Source organism: Tachyglossus aculeatus, chromosome 1, assembly GCF_015852505.1.
Source record: "Tachyglossus aculeatus isolate mTacAcu1 chromosome 1, mTacAcu1.pri, whole genome shotgun sequence".
NCBI lineage: Eukaryota > Metazoa > Chordata > Mammalia > Monotremata > Tachyglossidae > Tachyglossus > Tachyglossus aculeatus.
Window position 1 is genome coordinate 70,788,248 of NC_052066.1, and position 24,106 is coordinate 70,812,353.

Sequence of the window (24,106 nt, forward strand, 5' to 3'; positions counted from 1 at the left end):
TAGCGGTGACCGCCTGGCCTTTGGACAGAAAAGGCGGTCTTCCATCCCCACGGAACACCCATCCCCAAGGAAGGGCATCAGGTATTGAATGAAGAGGCTTTTCTGAACAGACCTGAGGTAGCATGATGGTAACTAATGCTTTCTGTCTAGCCTGGATTCAAAAAACCTCAGGAAATAGGCACCTTTAGATGGGCGGCAAAAGCTTGTGTTTTTCCATAGAATTCTTTCTTGTCCTGACCCCGAATTCAACGACCCCAATCCCGTTATAACTCCCTTCTTTTAGGGGCTTCCACACTGGTGCTATTAAATTTTAGCAGTCAGTTCAGTCCCTCCCTCTCAATCTCCATATTCAGTCTATCATCATAACCTGACAGTCCTTCCTCCATATCCCCAGGATTCACCCGTCCCTCGCCACCCAAATGGCCACCATGCTGGTTTGGGCACTTCTCATATCCTGGGCTGATCTGAATGCATAAATAGAAACATCACGTTACGCTGCTCGGCCACCTGATTTCTGAGCTTCAAGTGCTGCCCCTCTCCAATCCAAATTTAACTCTGGGGCCCAGATCATTTTTCTAAAATGTCTCTCCCATCTTCCAAAACCTCCAGTGGTTCCTCAACCTTTCCCCCTGACAGAGAGACAGTCGTTTCCCCGCCCCTGCCCCCGACCATTGCTCTCTTCTACTTATCAGTTCTCTTCTCTCTCTCCACCTCATCTTGCAATGTGGCTGTGTTTTGCCACACATTTGGGCATCCCTTGGGCAGGCAACATGGTCTACCAACTCTGCTGTACTGAACTCTTCCATGCTTAGTACAGTGCTCTACACACAATAATTTTTTGTGTGCTGGGCAAATACAGGACTACTGTGTAGCATTCAATATATACACCTTCTCGGTTTGGCATTGAAATGATTTATCCCTCTAAAAGATTCAGTATTGAACACCATGACCTTGAGCAAATATCATCAAAGAATTCTACCTAGGCACTCTGCTGGGAAGCAAGAGGGATACATAGCCTGGTAAGCAGCAGTGGGTCACGCGGCAAGAAATAACGTAGGGGAAGCAGCGTGGCCTGGTGGATAGAGCATGGGCTTGGTAGTCAGAGGATCTGGGTTCTAATCCCGGCTCCTCCACCACCCGTCTGCTATGTGTCCTTGGGCACATCACTTCACTTCCCTGGCCCTGTTACTGCATTTGTAAAATGGGGATTAAGACTGTGAGCTCCATGTGGGACGTGGACTTTGTCCCACCTTGTAACTATCCCATCTCTTAGTTCATTTTTTTTTTAAAAGGAGATCATCAAAAAAGGCTTCACAGTTAAATTAAAAATTCTGAACATTTTAAATGGAGATGAGTATCAAATCAAAGCTCTTAGTAGGGATGAATTTAAATATACATGCATTAACATTTAAATCATAATTTTATTATTAATCCGTGATATACACTGAACACTTACTGTAGGCAGAGCATTATATTATACTTGAGAGAGTACAAAAGAGTTGGTAGCCATAATCCCTACCCTCAAGGAGCTTGTAATCTAGTAACTGTATGTTTATTATTAGTGAAGACCTGCATTGCCACTTAATCCTGTAAATTGGTAAAGTGTTAACTATATTCTTGTTTTATGACACGTCTAAAAATAGATTAGATTGTTTTTATCCATATTTTTGACCTTGGGAATAGACTAATGCCGACTGATGTTTATTGCCTATGGGAAACTACACTTTGATTAGCACGCTTTTGTGTCTGATTCCTAGAAAGACACAGACACCTCAAAGTTCTTTAGGATTCTGAAATCAATGTCGTGGTGATAAAATGGCATGGACTTTGGCTCCCTTCAGAGAACTGATAGTTGCCAAAATGTTGCGGCAATTTAACTAAACTATAGAGCTACCTTTTCTAAACTACCAAAAAATAAATTACTCAAAAACTAGAAAAATTATACACACACACACACACACACACACACACACATATATATATATATATGTATATATATATATATATATATATATATACATAATTGTTGGGGGGGGCAGGAGAGAGGGTAAGGAGGGGTTTAATACTGTCTTGAAATTAGCACTAATGGCATTCTAGTAAATGTGGGGCTGGGGAAAGCATGTTCACATAAATGCAGTGAACATCCACAAATTGTCAATCAATACCCTAACAAAATACTATTTCTGAAGGGTACTTGAAGAAGAAAAAACATAATTTGTAACTATCATCAGTTTCCCGTCAAGAGATAATTTAGCCGCCTGGTGTAACTCAGCTAACTCACTTAACACAGCAAAACAGAAAGCACTGTACAAAGGGCTGCCATATTACCACCACTTTGGTTAGTCATAACAGAATCCCCAGCAGCTATGTTCACTCTCATTCTTCTGGCCTCGCTGCCAATCATGAGAGTGTAGCTACATCTGTAGATGTCATATTGTTTACACTTGCTGCCTATCTCTTTCCCAATGCTTTCAGACTCCAGGAACTAATACAATATTACTGTTTTACCAGGGTTTAAAGCACACTTAAAAGTCAACCAGTAGGAGTTTTGAAGGTTTTCCAGTCTTGGGTGTATCGAAGAACTACACAGCATTGCAGATAGGTTTAAAAACCTTTTAGGCTCACATATATTTTACTGACCTGCACAATTTTCACTCCTGCCAATTCCCTTACTGATGACCTGAGGCATTTTTTTATGGTGTTTACTAAGTGCTTACTATGTGTCAAGCACTATTCTAAGCACTAGAATAGAATACAATAGAATGGAATAGAATAGAATAAGAAGTTAATTAGTTGGACACAGCCCCTGTCCCGCATGGGGCCCGCAGTCTAAGTAGGAGGGAGAACAGGCGAACTGAGGCAAAGAGAAGTTAAGTGACATGCCTAAGGTCACAGAGCAAGTAACTGGCAGAGCTGGGATTAAAATCCAGGTCCTCTGACTCCCAAGCCTGTGTTCAATCAATCCATCAATTAATAGACTAATGGTATTTATTAAGCACTATGTGCAGATCACTGTACTAGGCACTTGGGAGAGTACAAAACAACAGAATTAGCAGAAACGTTCCCTGCCCATAACTAGTTTACAGTCTAGAGGGATCTCAGGCCCTGCTGATTTTCAAAGCCTTATTGAAGGCCCATTTCCTCCAAGAGGCCTTCTCAAACTAAACCCCACTTTTCCTCATCTCCAACTCCCTTCTGCATCACTTTGCTCTCCCTCTCTCCCAACCCCACAGCACTTACGTGTATCTGTCATTTTATTTATTTGTATTGATGTCTGTCTCCCCCTCCTAGACTGTGAGCTCACTGTGGTCAGGGAATGTCACTTTTTATTGTTGTATTGTACTTTCCCAAGCACTTAGTATGGTGCTGTGCACACAGTAAGCGCTTAATCAATACAACTGAATGAATGAATGAATGAATGTCCAAGTGAGCAGCAAGTAGTTAGAGCAAGGAATCCTAAACTTTTAATACAGAAGCACATTTAATACAGAAACAGTATTTGTAGAAAAGCAGACCAATGGGAGCATAGGGGTCAGGGTGTGTGTGCATTGTCGGTTTACGGATTAATCATCGTATGTTTGATAATAATAACAATAACTAATTGAGAAGCACTTAATATGTGCAAAGTGCTGTATTAAATGCTGAGGTACATGTAAGATCATCAGGTTAGACGTAGTCCTTGCCCCTCATGGTGCTCACAGTAGGAGGTAGAATAGGTGCTTAATAATAATGATGGCATTTATTAAGTGCTTACTATGTGCAAGGCACTGTTCTAAGCGCTGGGCCCAATTTGCAGATGAGGAAAGTGATGCAAAGAGTAGTTAAGTGACTTGCCTAGTCACAAAGAACACATCTAGCAGATGAGAACCCAAGACTTTCAATCTTGTAATCTCTTTCCACTAGGCCACATAGCTTCTCTTGGTTTGTACTGGCGGGAAAACAGTCTGCTCGGCTCTAGATAGGCTTAGAGAAATTCAGGATGGAGCATTCATAACAGACATCAATGGAATCCAAATATCTAACATATTAATCTATTTAATGACCACATTTTAACTGTCCTTCTCAGGCAAGAACTGTTGCCCTGTCCTACGTTTGTGCTGTATACCTTTGACGACTGAGCCTATTTCTCCCACCCTTACTATTCCATTATTTCTCCTCTGGCCTTTTCCTGTGGGACTCACCTAGAAACTAAATTTGGTTTTGAAACCTTAAGAGAAATTATTATTCACTGACAGATATGCCAAAGCATCAGCAACATCAGCAAAGAAGCCGATTCAACAAGGACTCTGGTTACCGCTAATTCTAAATCTAAAAGTCAACCCGGAAGCTAGAGCTTCACTCCAAGAGTCTGATCTAGGAAGCAAATTCTATTACCGGGTGTAAAAAGAATAATTTAACGCTTGTGGATTTTTAAAATACATTTACTGGACTTTGCTGGTTTCGAAGACCACAAATAAATTATGTGATACCTGCAAAGCTCTCTTCAGTAGCAAGTTCTCTGGGACTGCCTCAACAAAAGAGAAAATCTTGCATCTATGTTTTCTCTTCCCATTTTGAGTCATTTAAACAGTGTGAGCATTTTTGAAGTGTTCAGATTGTTAGCATTGCTCGGCACACAGTAAGCGCTCAATAAATACGACTGAATGAATGAATAAGCATTCTTGAAGTGTTCAGATTGTTAGTACTGCTCGGCACACAGTAAGCGCTCAATAAATATGACAATGAATGAGTGAATTTGCCAACAAGCAACCGTGTGTTTGTGTGTGTCTATGTGTTACTTTCAGTGCCTGTCCGAAGGTTTTGCAGTTGGAACTCAGCAAAACATGACTGATGAACCCCACCTGTGTGCGCAGGTATAAGCATCTGGTTAATGACTCAGGTTGCATTTAGTTATATCATCGCATCTGGTGGTTTGATGCCTATTGCCACGTGTTTTTATGCTTCAAAAATGAATGGATCAGGGAAGGCTGGTGGCAGAGAATGAAGCAAGTTTCTGTTGGTCCCCAGAACAAGGACCTTCTTTCTGTCGGGCGGGGGTTTCCTCGACCCCATCCGGGCTGGCCTAGATCTGCCCATCAGAAGCAGGACTCACCGCTGCATTTCTACCTTCACCTCCACAGTCACTCTGCCACTTCCTTGACCTCCTCCGCCGGAGATGTCATTAGGATTCAGAAGAAGGTGGGCGCCAGGGGCAGGAATAAAAACTGCAGGGCATTTGCTTTTTCCAGTTTTTTTTTTTTAAAACCATATGCAAGTCAAAAAAAAAAAAACCACAATCCAGAGCAGCTCTGGTCTTAAAACAATAATGGTATTTAATCAATCAATCGTATTTATTGAGCGCTTACTGTGTGCAGAGCATTTAAGCACTTACAATGTGCCAAGCACTGTTCTAAGCACTGGGGGAGATCCAAGGTAATCAGGATGTCCCACGTGGGGCTCGGAGTCTTCATCCCCATTTGAGGAACTGAGGCCCAGAGAAGTGAAGCGACTTGCCCAAATTCACCCAGCTGACAAGTGGCGGAGCCGGAATTAGAACCCACAACCTCTGACTTCCAAGCCCGGGCTCTTTCCACTGAGCCACGAAATCAATCAATCAGTCAATCGTATTTATTGAGCTCTTACTGTGTGCAGAGCACTGTACTAAGCGCTTGGGAAGTACAAGTTGGCAACATATAGAGACGGTCCCTACCCAACAGTGGGTTCACAATCTAGAAGGGGGAGACAGAGAACAAAACCAAACATATTAACAAAATAAAATAAATACGATTTTCCTTGCTTACCTTTGGACAGGTGACTTCGGTTTGCTGGATCATGATGAGCGCCGAGGCAATGAGAGCTCCTTGCCTCACGTAGTTCACGGGATCATTCGTCATTGGTTCTAGCAAATTAATTGCTTCCTAAAACCATTGGGAAAAAAAGACAATTAGAACAGTGCTTGGCACATGGTAAGCACCTAACAAATATCATCATTATTGTTATTATAAACTGTTGCCAATCTTCAAAAAACAAGGATCAAGCTCACCACAGCATTAATACATCTGGCTTCTGTGAGACAGGGGATAAAATGGTGCTACAGGTGCAGGCGTTGGCTTAGCTGGCCTAATACTGGGGATTAATTGTAATAAATATATTTATAAATGGGAAATGTTGGGAAGCAGCCTGGCACAGTGGATAGAGCACAGGCCTGGGAGTTAGAAGAACCTGGGTTTTAGTCCCGGCTCTGCCCCTTGTCTGCTGTGTGGCCTTGGGCAAGTCACATAACTTCTCTGTGCCTCAGTTACCTCATCTGTAAAATGTGGATTGAAACTGTGAGCCCCACGTGAGACAGGGACTGTGTCCAACTCGATCTGCCTGAATACCACAGTCATTCCAACGGGACCTTCCCCATTGCTTTCAAACTTTCTCTTATTGCCCCTATTCTAAAAAAAAACACCCCCCTTTGACCCCACAACTCCCTCCAGTTATTGCACCATCTCCCTCCTTCCATTCCTTCCATTAGAGAAGCAGCGTGGCTTAGTGGAAAGAGCTCGGCCTTGGGAGTCAGAGGTCGTGGTTTCTAATCCCGGCTCCGCCACTAATCAGCTGCATGATGTTGGGCATGACACTTGACTTCTCTATGCCTCAGTGACCTCATCTGTAAAATGGGGATTAAGAATGTGAGCCCCACATGGGATAACCTGATTACCTTGTATCTACCCCAGGGCTTAGAAAAGTGCTTGGCACATAGTAAGTGCTTAACAAATACCATTATTATTATTATTATTCCTCTCCAACGTCCTTGAGCGAGTTGTCTACCCTCGCTGCCTCCATTTCCTCTCCTCAATATCCTACAATCTGGCTTCTGCTCCATCCACTTCATGGAAATAATCCTCTCTAAAGACACCAATGACCTCTTTTTTGCCAAATGTAATGGCCTCTACTCCACGCTAATCTTCCGCGCACTCTCAGCTGTTTTCAACCCTATGGTCCACCCCCTTCTCTTGGAAATAATAATAATGAAATATAATGATGGCATCTGTTAAGCACTTAAGTATGTGCCAAGCACTGTTCTAAGCACTGGGGCAGATATAGGTAATGAGCCCCAGTATTAATCCCCATTTTACAGATGATTTAACTGAGGCCAAGAGAAGTTAAGTGACTTGCCCAAAGTAACACAGCTAAGTGACAGAGCCGGGATTAGAACCCAGGACCTACGATTCCCAAGCCTGAGCTCTTTCCTCTAAGCCACTACGCCAAGCTGGAAACATTGTCTAACCTTATTTTCACTGACACTGTCCTCTCCTGGTTCTCTGATTGCTTGCTCCTCCTCGGCCTCTTCTGCAGACTCCTCCTGTGCCTCCCACCCTCTGGCAATGGGGGTCCCTCAAGGCTCAGTTCTGGGATCCCCCTTCTACCATCTCCAATCACTCCCTTGGAGAACTCATTCACACCCATAGCTTCAATTACCACCTCTGCATAGATCATTCTACCTCCGCAGCCCTGATCCTCTGCAGTCTCGTATTTCCTCCTGCCTTTGGGACCTCTCTACTTGGATGTCCCGCCGACGCCTCAAACGTAACATTTCCCAAACAGAATTCGTGACTTCCACTTTTTATTTAGTGGTTCAACTGCCTTCTGTGCTCCCTTCTTTGGCCCAGGGCCCCAAACAGAAATGTGGTCAGCTTCTCGTAGCAGAGACTTCTCCAATTCCAGGGCCAGTACACGTTCTTAGGTTGCCACGTGGTCACTGGCCAGCAGAAGAAATCAAACTTTGAAGCACAACTAAACAATATGTTTGTACAGATTTATTACTCTATTTATTTTACTTGTACATATTTACTATTCTATTTATTTTGTTAATGATGTGCATCTAGCTTTACTTCTAGTTATTCTAATTACTTGACACCTGTCCACATGTTTCGTTTTGTTGTCTGTCTTCTCCTTCTAGACTGTAAGCCCGTTGTTGGGTACGGACCATCTCTATCTGTTGCCAACTTGTACTTCCCAAGCGCTTAGTACAGTGCTCTACACACAGTAAATGCTCAATAAATACGACTGAATGAGTATGTACTTTCTGAGTCCTTCAACTAACATACAACATAAGGTTCTCTGAAGCAGTGACGTTCAACTAATAACAGTTTATTACCAAATATTACCTCCCCCTCTAAAATGTAAGCCTTCTGCGGGCAGGAAACGTGCCTACTGCCTCTGATATACTGTACTCTCCCAAGCGCTTGATACAGTGCTCTGCATACAGTAAGCACTCAATAAATGATTGAATGACTGATCAGTCCTTATTGGATACTCCATATTTATGGAGAAGCCACAGAAGATATTTTCTGTAGTTTCTGTAGTGATAACAAATATGCTCATTTTAAGTTGTGTTAAAATACAGTAAAAGATACTTTGGGGCATAAAACCCAAAGACCTATTTTATCATAAACAGATGCTCTCAATCTTTATGAAATAAAAATAATTAAAGCACAGAACCATGGCCAGACAATTAGTATGGTCCAGGTAACTGACCCTATTTGGGAAGCAGACACATAGAGTATGACTAATAGAAAATGTCTACATAATTAACTTTCTCAGATGCAGTGTCTCGAATAACCTCTAGTCCCTAAATGTCACATTCAATTTGGAAAATAATCTGGAAGAAAAAAATTCTGATTTGTTCTCAGTATATGAGATTAAGCAGCATGGCTTAGTGGAAAGAGCATGGGCTTGGGGGCGGAGGCTTTGTGTTCCAATCCCGCTTCCGCCACTTGTCAGCTGGGTAACTTTGGGCAAGTCACTTCACTTCTCTGGGCCTCAGTTACCTCATCTGTAAAATGGGGATTACAACTGGAAGCCCCACGTGGGACAACCTGATTACCTTGTATCTACCCTGGGGCTTAGAACAGTGCTTGGTACATAGTAAGCACTTAACAAATACCATTATTATTATTATTATTAATAATAAATGAAACTAGGTGAAAGACAATGCACCTTGAAAAAAACCAAACTTAGTAATACAATTACTTTTGGGTAATTCTCTATATTAAACTCTCTTATTAAACTCTTGCCTCATTTCTCCACATAGGTTCCTGCCAGCCCTACGGTGGTTTAGTAATGGGAGGGAGAAGCAGCATGGTCTCGGTAAAATAGGGGACAGAATCAAAAACAGCATTTTTCTCGCAGGTTTACTAATGGCTCGAGCAAATCATTTCACCACTCTTTGCTTCCATTTCCCATCGGTTGAATGGGTTACCACCTCCTGTCCCTTCCCTATCTAGCAGAGAGATTGTGGGGATGAATGAACGCATATGTTACAAGCGCTCTGAACCCCTTGGAAGAAAGACACTAACAAGATTCAGGATATTATTACTTTTGTTGCAATGATGACCAATAGAAGCGAAAATTACATCCTGACCATCCTGATTAAAACTAGAAAACACAAATGAGATCATTCTCCTGCCATTTGCTACAAAAGTTAATAAAATCCTGAGCAGAATCTGTATGAATTACTGAAACGATCCAGTTAGCTTCCTGTGGCTTTAACGGAGAATTAAATCTTTTGCCTCCTGGTCTCAAAGTAAAATGGGTATCAAGTTCAGGATAGCAGAACCTTAATCCAAACAGTGGTTATTTGGAAGAGTGAGATGCCCGTCTCTAGCTCTGGGTGCCAGATGTCACTTTTCCTGTAGCTCCGGGGTCTCTTTCAATCCCAAATCACCAGGCCTGTTCCACAAACCCAGCCGGTCCCTCTGGTCCCACCAAATCTCTGCTCCGGAAACAACGGCATAAGACAGCAGGGGAGAAGTGGCTTTCGGAGTGGGAGAACAGCACAGGCAATGGCTCGAACATTCATAATTATCACACTTATCGATTGCATACTGCTACTTGCTAAACCCTGGGGGTAGAGACAACGGTATCAGATCAGACCCAATGCCCTTCCCACAAGGGGCTCATAATCTACCTTCTCTCCATTTCATAGATGGGGAAACCGAGGTCCAGAGACAGCGACTTATCCAAGGGACAGAGCAGGCCAGAGGCAGAGATAGACTAGAAGCTTGGTCTCCCGATTCCCTGCCCCAGGCTCTTTCCCCTAGGCCATGTTGCCTCCCTCTGGAAGCACCAAGGAATCCTGGAGAAAGGGAGGAAGACCAAACGCTGCCCACCCTCTGTCTTCCACAGTCCTCCATACCCACACATCACCTGACTCGGGCCTGTGGGTACTAGCTAGAAGCCCCAAGTGTGTATTAAGAAGCAGCGCGGTTCAGTGGCAAGAGCCCGGGCTTGGGAGTCAGAAGATGTGGGTTCTAACCCCGGCTCTGCCACCTGTCTGCTGTGTGACCTTAGGCAAGTCACTTCACTTCTCTGGGCTTCACTTCACTTCTCCCTCTTTTAGACTGTGAGCCCACTGTTGGGTAGGGACTGTCTCTATCTGTTGCCAATTTGTACTTCCCAAGCGCTTAGTATAGTGCTCTGCACATAGTAAGCGCTCAATAAATACGATTGATGATGATGATGGGCCTCAGTAACCTTATCTGTAAAATGAGGACTATCCCTGTGAGCCCCAAGTGGGACAACCTGATTACGGTGTATCTACCTCAGTGCTTAGAATAGTGTTTGGAACAGAGTAAGTGCTTAACAAATACTATAAAATACTATAATTCAGAAGCAGCGTGGCTCAGTGGAAAGAGCCCGGGCTTTGGAGTCAGAGGCCAGGGGTTCAAATCCCGGCACTGCCGCTTGTCAGCTGTGTGACTTTGGGCAAGTCACTTAACTCCTCTGGGCCTCAGTTCCCTCATCTGTAAAATGGGGCTTAAGACTGTGAGCCCTACGTGGGACAACCTGATCACCTTGTAACCTCCCCAGCGCTTAGAACAGTGCTTTGCACATAGTAAGCGCTTAATAAATGCCATTATTATTATAATTAAGTATTATTATTGTTACTGGTAAGGTCTATGTGCCCAGCTGAGTACTATGATTGGCATAAAGATTGGCAGAGAAGCAGTGTGGCTCAGTGGAAAGAGCATGGGCTTTGGAGTCAGAGGTCATGGGTTCGAATCCCAGCTCCACCACATGTCTGCTGTGTGACCTTGAGCAAGTCACCTAACTTCTCGGAGCCTCAGTTATCTCATCTGTAAAATGGGGATGATGACTGTGAGCCCCACGCGGGACAACCTGATCGCCTTGTATCCCCCCAGCGCTTAGAACAGTGCTTTGCACATAGTAAGTGCTTAACAAATGCCATTATTATTATAAAGTAAGCGCATAACAAATAGCACAATCATTGTGCTCCTATCCATCCGAAAGCCAACCACGCCCACTGTTGGGTAGGGACCGTCTCTATATGTTGCCAACTTGTACTTCCCAAGCACTTAGTACAGTGCTTTGTACACAGTAAGCGCTCAATAAATACGATTGATTGATTGATCCACGCATAGAGGGGAGATGGGGGCGTAATACTACACTCTCCCCCCACCCCCGACCCCCAGCCCATTCTTTGTCCCCCTTCCACTCCCGCTGCCTCTAGCCACCGCTCTAGCCCTCACTACTCTACCCCCAAAAAGAAAGAACAGGATGAGCACAGAACGGCCACTTACGTACCATTCTGCCCGACCATATAGCCGGCCACCCTGCAAGACAGGCTAGAGACATATAACTGTTGTTACACGTAGGACCCGTTCTCCAGCACACAAAAAAGAGTCTCCTTACCCAGCCCAGCACGGGAGCATCGGCAGCAAAGTTGCAAGACCAAGTAAAAAAAAGTTAAAAAAAAAAAAGTAAGGAGTTTTTTTTTGGAGGTTCAGAGAGGGTATGCATGGATGGTTCTGTAGGTCCAGGGATGGTGTCTGGGCAGGTGCCTATATCCTGGAATAGCACAACATAAAATCTTCGAAATAATAATAAGAATAATAATGATGGCATTTATTAAGCGCTTACTATGTGCAAAGCACTGTTCTAAGCGCTGGGGAGGTTACAAGGTGATCAAGTTGCCCCACTTTTGGGGGGGGTGTGCTCACAGTCTTAATCCCCATTTTCCAGATGAGGTAACTGAGGCACAGAGAAGTCAAGTGACTTGCCCAAAGTCACACAGCTGACGACTGGAGGAGTCGGGATATGAACTCTATTTATTTATTTATTTATCTTACTTGTACATATCTATTCTATTCATTTTATTTTGTTGGTATGTTTGGTTTTGTTCTCTGCCTCCCCCTTCTAGACTGTGAGCCCGCTGTTGAGTAGGGACTGTCTCTATGTGTTGCTGACTTGTACTTCCCAAGCACTTAGTACAGTGCTCTGCACACAGTAAGCGCTCAATAAATATGATTGATTGATTGATTGACTGATTGAACCCATGACCTCTGACTCCATAGCCCGTGCTCTTTCCACTGAGCCACGCTGCTTCTCTAAAATATCTAGAAAGAGCCTGGGCTTTGACATCAGAGGTCACAGGTTTCAAGTCTGGCTCTGCCACTTGTCAGCTGTGTGACTTTGGGCAAGTCACTTCACTTCTCTGTGCCTCAGTTACCTCATCTGTAAAATGGGGACTAAGACTGTGATCCCCACGTGGGATAACCTGATAACCTTGTATCTACCCCAGCGCTTAGAACAGTGCTTTGCACATAGTAAGCGCTTAACAAATACCGTCATTATTATTATTACCTTCCTGCTACCTGTCTTAATCTGAGAATCATTTTACTCCCCGAAATGAAGGACAAAAGAAGAAGGAAACTTAGAGGATTAGAAAGATATAAAACTAAAATTCCAATAGATGAAAATAATTTTTTTAATCAGCCAGAAGACAAATGGCATCAAATCAGATACTACTGAGTACTTGGGAATCTTCTGTAATAAATTCATTCATTCATTCAATCGTATTTACTGAGCGCTTAACTGTGTGCAGAGCACTGTACTAAGCACTTGGGAAGTACAAGTCGGCAAAATATAGAGACGGTCCCTACCCAACAACGCACGAGAGTTAGAAATACTTGAATATTGGACATCTGTGTTTAAACTGTACTTGTAATTAACTCATTGTGTTTATTATTCTATTGGTGCCTGTCTACTTGTTTTGTTGTCTGCCTTCCCCTTCTAGACTGTGGGCTCATTGTTGGGTAGGGATTGTCTCTATTTGTTGCCCAACTGTACTTTCCAAGTGCTTAGTACAGTGCTCTGCACACAGTAAAGTGTTCAATAAATATGACTGAATGAATATTATGAAAAATGGGCTTTGCCTTCTTGAGTCAGTTCCTACCTTGGCTACTTAAGGGGAAGCAGAAGTACTTAACTGGACCTCTTCATTCTTTGTCAAAACAGGTCTCCAACAGGGTTGGAGCCCCTTCCTTCCCTTCCCCACAGCACCTCTATATATGTATATATTTATTACTCTATTTATTTATTTATTTATTTATTTTACTTGTACCTATCTATTCTATTTATTTTATTATGTTAGTATGTTTGGTTTTGTTCTCTGTCTCCCCCGTCTAGACTGTGAGCCCACTGTTGGGTAGGGACTGTCTCTATATGTTGCCAGCTTGTACTTCCCAAGCGCTTAGTACAGTGCTCTGCACACAGTAAGCGCTCAATAAATACGATTGATTGATTGATTGGTTGGTTAGCAGAAAGCTCTCTCAGACACCTCCCTTCTGCCGGGCCCCTCCTGAGACTCTGGTCTTTTCTCTGATCCCCACCCCTAACCCAACACTTCTCCCCACTTTCCTCACTTTCTCTCTCCCTCTTCTTCATCCCTGCTCTTGTGTGATGCCAATTTCCCCCCAAGTCTGGAGACTCTGTTGCATTGACACCAATCTCCCACCCCAGTCTGGAGACTCGGTGTATCAGGGGGCAGCATTTAAATCCCGGCTCGGATACCTGAGGGGACCGAGGGAGCGTAGGAGGGAAATTTGGAAGGATGACGTTTCAGTTTCTATCTTTAATGGAATGAATGAAAAAATGGAACAAATGAATACGTCATCTTTCAGCAGGGAGATCCGTGGGTATCGCCAATGCCAATTTGGAGTTAAGAAAAACAACAGAGTTCAGCAGTTGATCAAAGTCACCAAGCAAGTAAGTTAAGTTGATGCAAGTCTTCAGACCAAAACAAGTCATGTGGGTCTGAGTTCCCCAAAATTTAATTATATAAATTAAAGCATTTGCTAGCACCCACAATCACTTTATCACTCCTCCAACGAAGGAAATCTATACTGTCTATTAATCTGTTTCCCGAGGAGCCCGGCGGTTGGACAAAAACGAGGAAACGAAAGGCTATTCTTCTGTCACAGCTCTCAAAGTTGCTCTGCATTCTTGCTAGTGAAATTCTTTCTTTCCAGGAAACCCAATCGAGGTACCTGAGAAGGTTCTGGTGACATTTTGAGAGGCAAAATTTTGTCTTGGGGAGCGCTAAAAACGCTACTGTTTCCAACATTTCTCATTGAGTTTTGCCAGCAATGAGGGAGGCAGCCTACTGGCTTTGAGCTTTCACCTTGTTTCCTGTTCCGGCACAGCAGATGCCAAGGGCCATTGCAGCTCCGTAACGGACATGGGGGTTGTAGCTCTCTGATAACAACGAAACCACACTTGGACACTGCTCGGGCGTTCTGATAAGAAACAGAAAGAGAAAAGGTCAATGTTATAGACAACTTCACCTTTCTGAACGTAAAGGAAGAGCAATAATGTGTATATATATATGTGCATATACATATACACATTATAAGCATATATTTCAAGAAAAAATTCACCATTTTAAATAAAAACATCAGAATAAATAGCCCTGTCGTTTCAGGCAACCATTTCATGTAGTCATGTCATTCCATGGTGGAATCTCCTGGGTACAAAATTATGACCCCGTGGAAGAAAGCTGTGTGCCCTGATAGAGCATGGGGCTGGGAGTCCAAAGGAGCTGGGATCTAATCCCGGCTTTGCCACTTGTCTGCTGTGTGACCTTGAATCAGTCACTTCATTTCTCTATGCCTCACCTACATCACCTGTAAAATGGGGATTAAGACTATAAGCCCCATGTGGGACATAGACTGTACCTGCCTTGATTATCTTGTATCTACCCCAGTGCGAAGTACAGTGCCTGGCACATAGTACACACAAAATAAATATCATAAAAAAATGACTAAAAATATTGCCAATACTATCAACTCTGTCAATATGTGCACAATATGGAACGATATAAATAGGTAGAATCTACTGATTTACGGATATCTTGATTTCCACTAATGTTCTTCATTTCACAATATTTTGGGGCAAAACAAACACTGACTGTCGGTTGTTTCCATTCCCAATGATCAGAAAATAGGTATCTCTGGTAAGGCGCAGGAAAGTTTAAAACAAAACACAACAACAGCAACAACAACAAAAAAACTGGACTTATCAAAGAAGTGTCTTTTCAACATCAGAATCCACAATTCTACTCTGAAATTGGCTTGGATTTATTCAACTGATCTTTTCAGGTTTCTTGCTTAGGTAGAATCTACTGATTTACGGATATCTTGATTTCCACTAATGTTCTTCATTTCACAAGACCAGGTATTTTGGGGCAAAAAAACAACTGACTGTCATTTGTTTCCATTCCCAATGATCAGCAAATAGGTATCTCTGGTAAGGCGCAGGAAAGATTAAAACAAAACAAAACCACAGCAACAACACCAAAAAAACTGGATTTATCAAAGAAGTGTCTTTTCAACACCAGAATCCACAATTCTACTCTGAAAACTGGGCTTGGATTTATTCAATGGATCTTTTCAGGTTTCTTGCTGATAATGGCAAGAAAACAGTAATATCTGTGTGAGTAAAAAACATAAGTTCACTCTATATATCAGTGATCTAGAAGCAACATGGCGTGGTGGATAGAGCACACGCTGGGGTGTCATCATCAATCGTATTTATTGAGCGCTTACTGTGTGCAGAGCACTGTACTAAGCGCTTGGGAAGTACAGGTTGGCAACATATAGAGACAGTCCCTACCCAACAGTGGGCTCACAGTCTAAAAGGGGGAGACAGAGAACAAAACCAAACATACTAACAAAATAAAATAAATAGAATAGATCTGTACAAGTAAAATAAATAGAGTAACAAATATGTACAAACATATATACGCATATACAGGTGTATATATATATATATATATACAGGTGTCAGAAGATCATGGGTTCTAATCCCGGCTCCGTCACTTGTCTGCTTTTTGAAGTTGGGCAAGTCACTTCACTTCTCTGGCCTGAGTTAACTCACCTGTTGAAACCACCGCCCCCCCCCACCAAATTCTTCTTCATAACTTACTTAAATCCACTATGCTATAGTTTAAGCTCAATTCCTCCATTTCTTTTCTCAGTTGAGATGGGATAGAGATGACCTTTACACCATGAGCTCACTGTGGGCAGGGAATGTGTCTGTTTGTTGTTGTACTCTCCCTAGTGCTTAGTACAGTGCTTTGCACACAGTAAGCATGTTCTAGTGAATAGACCATGGGCCTGGGAGTTAGAAGGTCATAGGTTCTAATCCCACCTCTGTCACTTGTCTGTTGTGTGACCTTGGGCAACTCACTTCACTTCTCTGGGACTGTCTCTATATCATCATCATCATCAATCGTATTTATTGAGCGCATACTGTGTGCAGAGCACTGTACTAAGCCCTTGGGAAGTACAACTTGGCAACATATAGAGACAGTCCCTACCCAACAGTGGGCTCACAGTCTAAAAGGGGGAGACAGAGAACAAAACCAAACATACTAACAAAATAAAATAAATATGTTGCCAGCTTGTACTCCCCAAGCGCTTAGTACAGTGCTCTGCACACAGTAAGCGCTCAATAAATACGATTGATTGATTCTCTAGGCCTCAATTACCTCATCTGTAAAATGGGGATTGACTGTGAGTCCCGCAGGGACAGGGACTGTGTCCAACCCGATTTGCTTGTATCCACCCCAGTGCTTAGGACAGTGCCTGGCACATAGTAAGCACCTAACAAATACCACAATCATCATCATCAATAAAAATGACACTGAATGAATGACCAGAATGATCACATACAACAGACACACCCCTTTGTTGCTAATTCTAGACTCAATTAGTTCAGAACCTTTTATATCCTTTGGGTTTATTCTTCTTTTGTCTTACTTATGATAATTTCATTGCTCAATCTAAGGGACCCATCAAATATCAGTGGGTACCAAGAAGGAGGAAAGAAAAGAAAGATGCAGCAGCAGTAACTAACAATCATCACTACCGACATCTACTGAGTGCCTGTAAGCAGAGCACTATACTACTAGTAGTAATAATAATAATAATGATGATGGCATTTGTTAAGCACTTACTATGTACAAAGCACTATTCTATGCGCTGGGGAGATTAAAAGGTGATCAGGTTGTCCCACGGGGGGCTCACAGTCTTAATCCCCATTTTACAGATGAGGTAACTGAGGCACAGAAAACCCAAAGTCACACAGCTGACAAGTGGCAGAGCCGGGGTTTGAACACACAACCTCTGACTCCAAAGCCCGTGCTCCTTCCATTGAGCCACTCTGTAATAGCAGCAGTAAAGTTATTTATGAATGCCTACTGGATGAAGTACACTGAACTAAGCTCTTGGGAAGTACAACCAAGGCCTGAGCCATGTTCGCTGCTCACAAAAGCTTAATAATTGGGTATGTTTTAACTGCTTTTTATGTGACAAGCACTATACTAAGTGTTGGGGTGGATATAGGATAATTAGATTGGACACGGCTCACATGATGAGGATGATGGTATTTGTTAAGCACTTACTAAGTGATAAGCACTGTTCTAAGTGCTGGGGGAGATACAAAGTAATCAGGTTGTCCCACATGGGGCTCACAGTCTTCATCCCCATTTTACAGATGAGGGAACTGAGGCACAGAAGTGAAGTGACTCGCCCAAAGTCACGCAGCTGACAAGTGGCGGAGCCGGAATTAGAACCCATGACCTCCGACTCCCAAGCCCGGGCTCTTTCCGTTGAGCCATGCTGCTTCACATGTGGCTCATAGTCATAGAAATATTTACGAATAGGGTAATTAGAATAAACTGAATGCACTATGGAGAAGCAGCATGGCTTAGTGGCAAGAGCATGGGCTTGGGAGTCAGAGGTCATGGGTTCTAATCCCTGCTGCGCCACTTGTCTGCTGTGTGATCTTGGGCAAATCACTTAACTTCTCTGTACCTCAGTTACCTCACCTGTAAAATGGGGATTCAGACTATGAGCCCCACGTGGGGCAACTTGATTACCTTGTATCTACCCCAGTGCTTAGAACAATGTTTGGCATATAGTAAACGCTTAACAAATACCATCGTTATGATTATTATTCTTAGCACAAAGATACAAAGGTGCTGATAGAAAGGTACTAACCTACACATTAAGCAAAAACTCCTCACTCTCAGATTCAAGGCTGTCCATCCATCCCCTCGCCCCCTCCAACCTCACCTCCCTTCTCTCCTTCTCCAGCCCAGCCCGCACCCTCCGCTCCTCTGCCGCCACTAACCTCCTCACCGTACCTCGTTCTCACCCATCCCGCCGTCGACCCCCGGCCCACATCCTTCCCTTGGCCTGGAATGCCCTCCCTCCACACATCCGCCAAGCTAGCTCTCTTCCTCCTTTCAAAGCCCTACTGAGAGCTCACCTCCTCCAAGAGGCCTTCCCAGACTTGAGCCCCCTTTTTCCTCTCCTCCTCCCCATCCCTCCGGCCCTACCTCCATCCCCTCCCCACAGCACCTGTAGATATGTTTGTACAGATTTATTACTCTATTTTACTTGTACATATTTACTATTCTATTTATTTTGTTAATGACGTGCATTTAGCTTTAATTCTATTTGTTCTGACTTGACACCTGCCCACATGTTTTGCTTTGTTGTCTGTCTCCCCCTTCTAGACTGTGAGCCTGCTGTTGGGTAGGGACCGTCTCTATATGTTGTCAACTTGTACTTCCCAAGCGCTAGTACAATACTCTGCACACAGTAAGCGCTCAATAAATACGATTGAATGAATATGAGGGCAATAAACAGGAAAGTGCCAGAAGTGAGTGATGACCTGGGGTTCCAGGAGTTACCCAGGGATGTCAGAGAAGGTGAGATTTTAAGAGGGCTTTAAAGATGGGTAGAGCTCTGGTCTGTCACACTATGGGGGAGGACGGGAGGCGAGTTCCAGGTCGGGAGAACAGTGTGAGCAAGAGGATGGACGTGGGAGAGTCGAGTGTGAGGCTGAACATTAAATGGGGGGCGGCGGGGGCAAGAATGAGAGAGCAAGCTGCAGAGTAGCCACTGAATAGGCCCCATACAAAGATGGGGAGGGTTAGTGGAGGACTTTGAAGTTGATTTTGAGGTGTTTTTGTTTACCGCGGTGGGAAATGAGAAGCAGTCGGAGAGTTTTGAGAAGTGAGAAGTTGTGAGACGAGCAAAGCTTCAAGAAGACAACCCATGCAGCAGCGCGCAGTTTAGACTGTATCGGGGAGAGGTTGGAGGCAAGGAGATCAGTGAGGAGGCTGTCTGCAATAGTCTAAAACGTGGTAATAATAATAATGATGATTATGAAACATTTGTAGGATTTGTTAAGCACTTCCACTCCAATACTGTACTAAGTGCTGGGGTAAATACAAGATAATCAGGTCCCACATAGGGCTCTCAGTCTGAGTAGGAGGGAGCTCAGGTACTGAATTCCCATTTTGCAGATGAGGGAACTGAGGCAGAGAGAAGTGAAGTGACTTACCCAAGGTCACCCAGCAGACAGGTGGCGGAACCAGGATTAGAACCCAGGTCCCCAGACTCCCAGGCCTGCATGCCTTCCTTTTTTTTATAGCATTTATTAAGCGCTTACTGTGTGCAGAGCACTGTTCTAAAGCGCTGGGGAGGTTACAAGGTGATCAGGTTGTCCCATGCGGGGCTCACAGTCTTAATCCCCATTTTACAGATGAGGTAACTGAGGCACAGAGAAGTTAAGTGACTGGCCCAAAGTCACCCAGCTGACAATTGGCGGAGCTGGGATTTGAACCCATGACTTCTGACTCCAAAGCCCGGGCTCTTTCCACTGAGCCACGCTGCTTCCTTTAGCTACACTGCTTCTCAGCGTGTTAAGGGCCCGGACCAAGATGGTAGTAGCCAGGAAGGAGAGGATGGAGTAGGTGTGGGAAGTGCTGGAAAGGAAAACCTGGCAGGTTTCAGAAGTGAAGAGTCGAGGGTAACACCAAAGTTGCAGACCTCTGCCACAACACTATCTTTAAACTATGACGCTCCCCAATGCCTGTAACTTGTTTTAGTGTCATCGCCCTGGCTAGGCTGTATAAGCTAATATCATAATTATTAAGCTCCTCAAGGAGGGAGTGATCATCATCATCATCATCAATCGTATTTATTGAGCGCTTACTATGTGCAGAGCACCGTACTAAGTGCTTGGGAAGTACAAATTGGCAACATATAGGGACAGTCCCTACCCAACAGTGGGCTCACAGTCTAAAAGGGGGAGACAGAGAACAAAACCAAACATACTAACAAAATAAAATAAATAGAATAGATATGTACAAGCAAAATAAATAAATAGAGTAATAAATATGTACAAACATATATACATATATACAGGTGCTGTGGGGAAGGGAAGGAGGTAAGATGGGGGGGATGGGGAGGGGGACGAGGGGGAGAAGAAGGAAGGGGCTCAGTCTGGTCCAGTGTCCAAAATGGCTGAGAGGTCAAGGGTTATTATTATTATTATTGTTGATTATTGTGTTTGTTAAGCACTTACTATGTGTCAAGCACTGTTCTAACCACTGGGGTAAATCCAAGTTAATCAGGTGAGATGCAGTCCCTGCCCCACATGGGGCCCACAGTCTAAACAGGAGGGAGACCAGGTACTGAATCCTCATTACAGTTGAGGGAACTGAAGCACAGAGATGTTAAGCTACTTTTCCAAGTTCGCACAGCGGACAAAGCGCAGAGATGGGATTAGAACCCGGCTCCTCCGACTCCCAAGCCTGTGCTCTTTCCGTGCTGTTTTTCCATTAGGCCACGCCGTTTCTCAGAACAGAGTACTCCCCATTTGACTTCACCGTACGGAGACCATCGATGACCTTAGGAGAGTGCAGTTCTGGTGGTGTGAAAGGGGTTGAATATTTAACTGAAGTGGGCGAAAAAGAGTTTGTGGAAAGGAAACATGAGCCGCAAGTTCATACGACCTCTTCCAAAAGTTTGGGTAGAGGAAGGAGATGGTGTGATAGCTGGAGGGGGCTGTGGGATTGAAGGAGAGACTGTTTTAGTATGGTAGGGGACACGTGCCTACTTGAAGACAGAAAGGGAAGGAGGTATCAGAGAGTGAGGCCAAAGAGTGCAGGGAGGGAATAATAATGATGGCATTTGTTAAGCACTTACTATGTGCAAAGCACTGTTCTAAGCGCTGAGAAGTAGGGTAGGAGCAGGAGGAGAGGGTCAGAAGTGCAGGTGGACAGAATAGTTTTAGAGAGCAGGTGGAAACCCTCCTCGAGAAAAAAAACAGGAAAACAGAAAGATGAAGAGGGTGGGTGACAACTCTGGGAATTTCATCCTAATTGCTTCAATTTTACCAAAAAAAAAAGGAGTTGGTGAGGTCATCAGGGCTTAGCAAATGAGGTGGTGGGGACACTGGGGGCTTAAGGAGGGAGTTGAGGGTGTGAAAAGATGGTGGTTAAGGGAAAAGGAGGCAATAAGTTGCCTAGAAGAAGAGAGGGGTGAGAAGTGGCAGAACACAGGGACTGCGAAACGGCAGTGGTTGGGCCACAGCCTGGATATTTGCATTCAACTGCACGGGCATGGGAGTGGAAGAAGCAGACTGTGAGGCTGATTGGGGTGACCTTGGGTTGGTGGGACCAAAACAATGAAGGGAAGGAGTGGAAAGAGAGCTGAGATTGATGGAGAGGCCTAGAATAGGGGAGGGAAGGGTGGGGAGGGATAGGGTGAGGTATTTCGGGAAAGATCCTCAGCATGTAGGCCATGGAGGGGGGCGGGAGGAAGGACCAGTTCACAGGAAAGGGGACGTGGGTGAACAGGCAGGTGGCAAAGGCTGTGATCAGATAATAATAATAATAGTGATAATGATGGCATTTATTAAGCACTTACTATGTGCAGAGCACTGTTCTAAGCGCTGTGGATGTTACAAGGTGATCAGGTTGTCCCACAGAGGGCTCACATTCTTAAACTCCATTTGACAGCTGAGGTAACTGAGGCTGAGAGAAGTTAAGCGATTTGCCCAAAGTCACACAGCAGATGTGGCGGAGCCGGGATTAGAACCCACGTCCTCTGACTCCCAATCCCGTGCTCTTTCCACTGAGCCACGCTGCTTCTCTATCAGATAACGGTGGGGCGGAGTTCGTGAGGTTAGAAACGGGGCAATGTGTTAAGATGATTACACCTAGTTTGTGCTTTTGCTGATGCTTCCCTGAGGAGGGGTGAAGAAAAAGTTTGGCCAACCTGAGAGTTAGAGGAAGTAGTAGACTGGTCCGGGGGGGGGGCGGGGGCAGGGGCATTCATTCAACCATATTTATTGAGCGCTTACTGTGTGCAGAGCACTGTACTAAACGCTTGGGAGAGTACAACAGTAGACACATTTTCCCTGCCCACAACAGTCCAAGGGCTCACCAACATGGAAGCTGAAGGCCTCAACGATTCATTCATTCATTCAATTGTATTTATTGAGCGCTTACTGTGTGCAGAGCACTGTACTAAGCGCTTGGGATGTAGATGGACGACGACATATAGAGATGGTCCCTACCCAACAACGGGCTCACAGTCTAGAAGGGGGGGACAGACAACAAAACAAAACACGTGGACGGGTGTCAAGTCGTCAGAACAAACAGAATTAAAGCTAGATGGACATCATTAACAAAATAAATAGAATAGTAAATATGTACAAGTAAAATAAATAGAGTGATAAATCCGTACGAACATATGTACAGGTGCTGTGGGGAGGGGAAGGAGGTAGGGCGGGGGGGTGGGGAGGAGGAGAGGAAAAAGGGGGCTCAGTCTGGGGACTGAGAAGAAGAAGAAAGCAGTGAGCTCAACCAACCACTGGTATTTTCCAGAGTGCTTTGCTGTGTGCAGAGCATTTGGAAGAGTACAACAGGGTAAGTAAACCCAACCCCTGCCCTCCAGAAACTTACAATCTATCAGGAAGAAGCAACCAAGTAAAAAAAGATGTACAATTAGTGCTGTGGACCAAGGGGAGGATAATCTGGTGCTTAGGGAGTCCCTGAGCTCAGAACGAACCATTGACACTTCACTATAAAGTAGAAGCAGTAAAAACAAATTCAGTCCATTTTCCCATAACACCGGAGTTGCATTTTTATAAAAAGTCCAGGTTATGGAAAATGTGGTACAATACCCAGCGCCTGAAACTGTGCTCATATAATAATAATAATGGTATTTATTAAGCACTTACTATGTGCAAAGCACTGTTCTAAGCGTGGGGAGGTTACAAGGTGATCAGGTTGTCCCACGAGGGGCTCAGTTTTAATCCCCATTTGACAGATGAGGGAACTGAGGCACAGAAGTGAAGTGACTTGCCCGAAGTCACACGGCTGACAGTTGGCAGAGCCGGGATTTGAATCCAGGACCTCTGACTCCAAAGCCCGGGCTCTTTCCATTGAACCACGCTGCTTCTCATATGTTGGGTCCGGAGAGATGCAAGTCAGAAGAACGTCCCTAAATTCTGTCACCGGGTTCCATTCGAGCACCGAAAACTTGTGTGATTGAAAAACAGACTCTATAAAGTGGCGGGTGATTATACCTCTACGGGATACTGACAGGCTGAGCACAGAAAGAAGAACCAGCTCTGTGCTGCAGGAAATTTTGTGGGAAATTAGTTGGGCAAGCTCTGGAATTTTCTCCTCATCCCCAACGCCAACAAATGTTAGTTCCTGTCAGTTCAGGGGCTTGCGCTCGGAATAAATTCAGTTTAAATCTGGAGCCGAAGTGTACGGGCAACCTTGTGCATAGGAAAGGGGGGAGCTACATTCCAGATGACTTCAGGTCATAAAATAAACACTGTGCACGGCCTGTAATACCTTCACACGCCATGCCTACTACTCAACAGAGCTCGGAAGATTTGTAGCACTAGCAAAGGATGATTGTAATTCATTCCTGTTTGTTAAAAAAAATAGTTTTAGGAT

General features: G+C 44.2%; 1 protein-coding gene across 1 annotated transcript in view; it reads right to left on the reverse strand.

Moving 5' to 3' along the window:
* PSMD1 (proteasome 26S subunit, non-ATPase 1) overlaps window positions 1-24,106 on the reverse strand; it is a 158,554-nt gene that overhangs the window by 33,323 nt on the left and 101,125 nt on the right. Inside the window, exons 17-18 of the mRNA XM_038742337.1 lie at window positions 14,453-14,567; window positions 5,781-5,897 (exon numbers count right to left, since the gene is read on the reverse strand). Of these exons, the coding sequence (XP_038598265.1) occupies window positions 5,781-5,897; window positions 14,453-14,567 (232 nt within the window). The remainder of the gene's footprint in view (window positions 1-5,780; window positions 5,898-14,452; window positions 14,568-24,106) is intronic.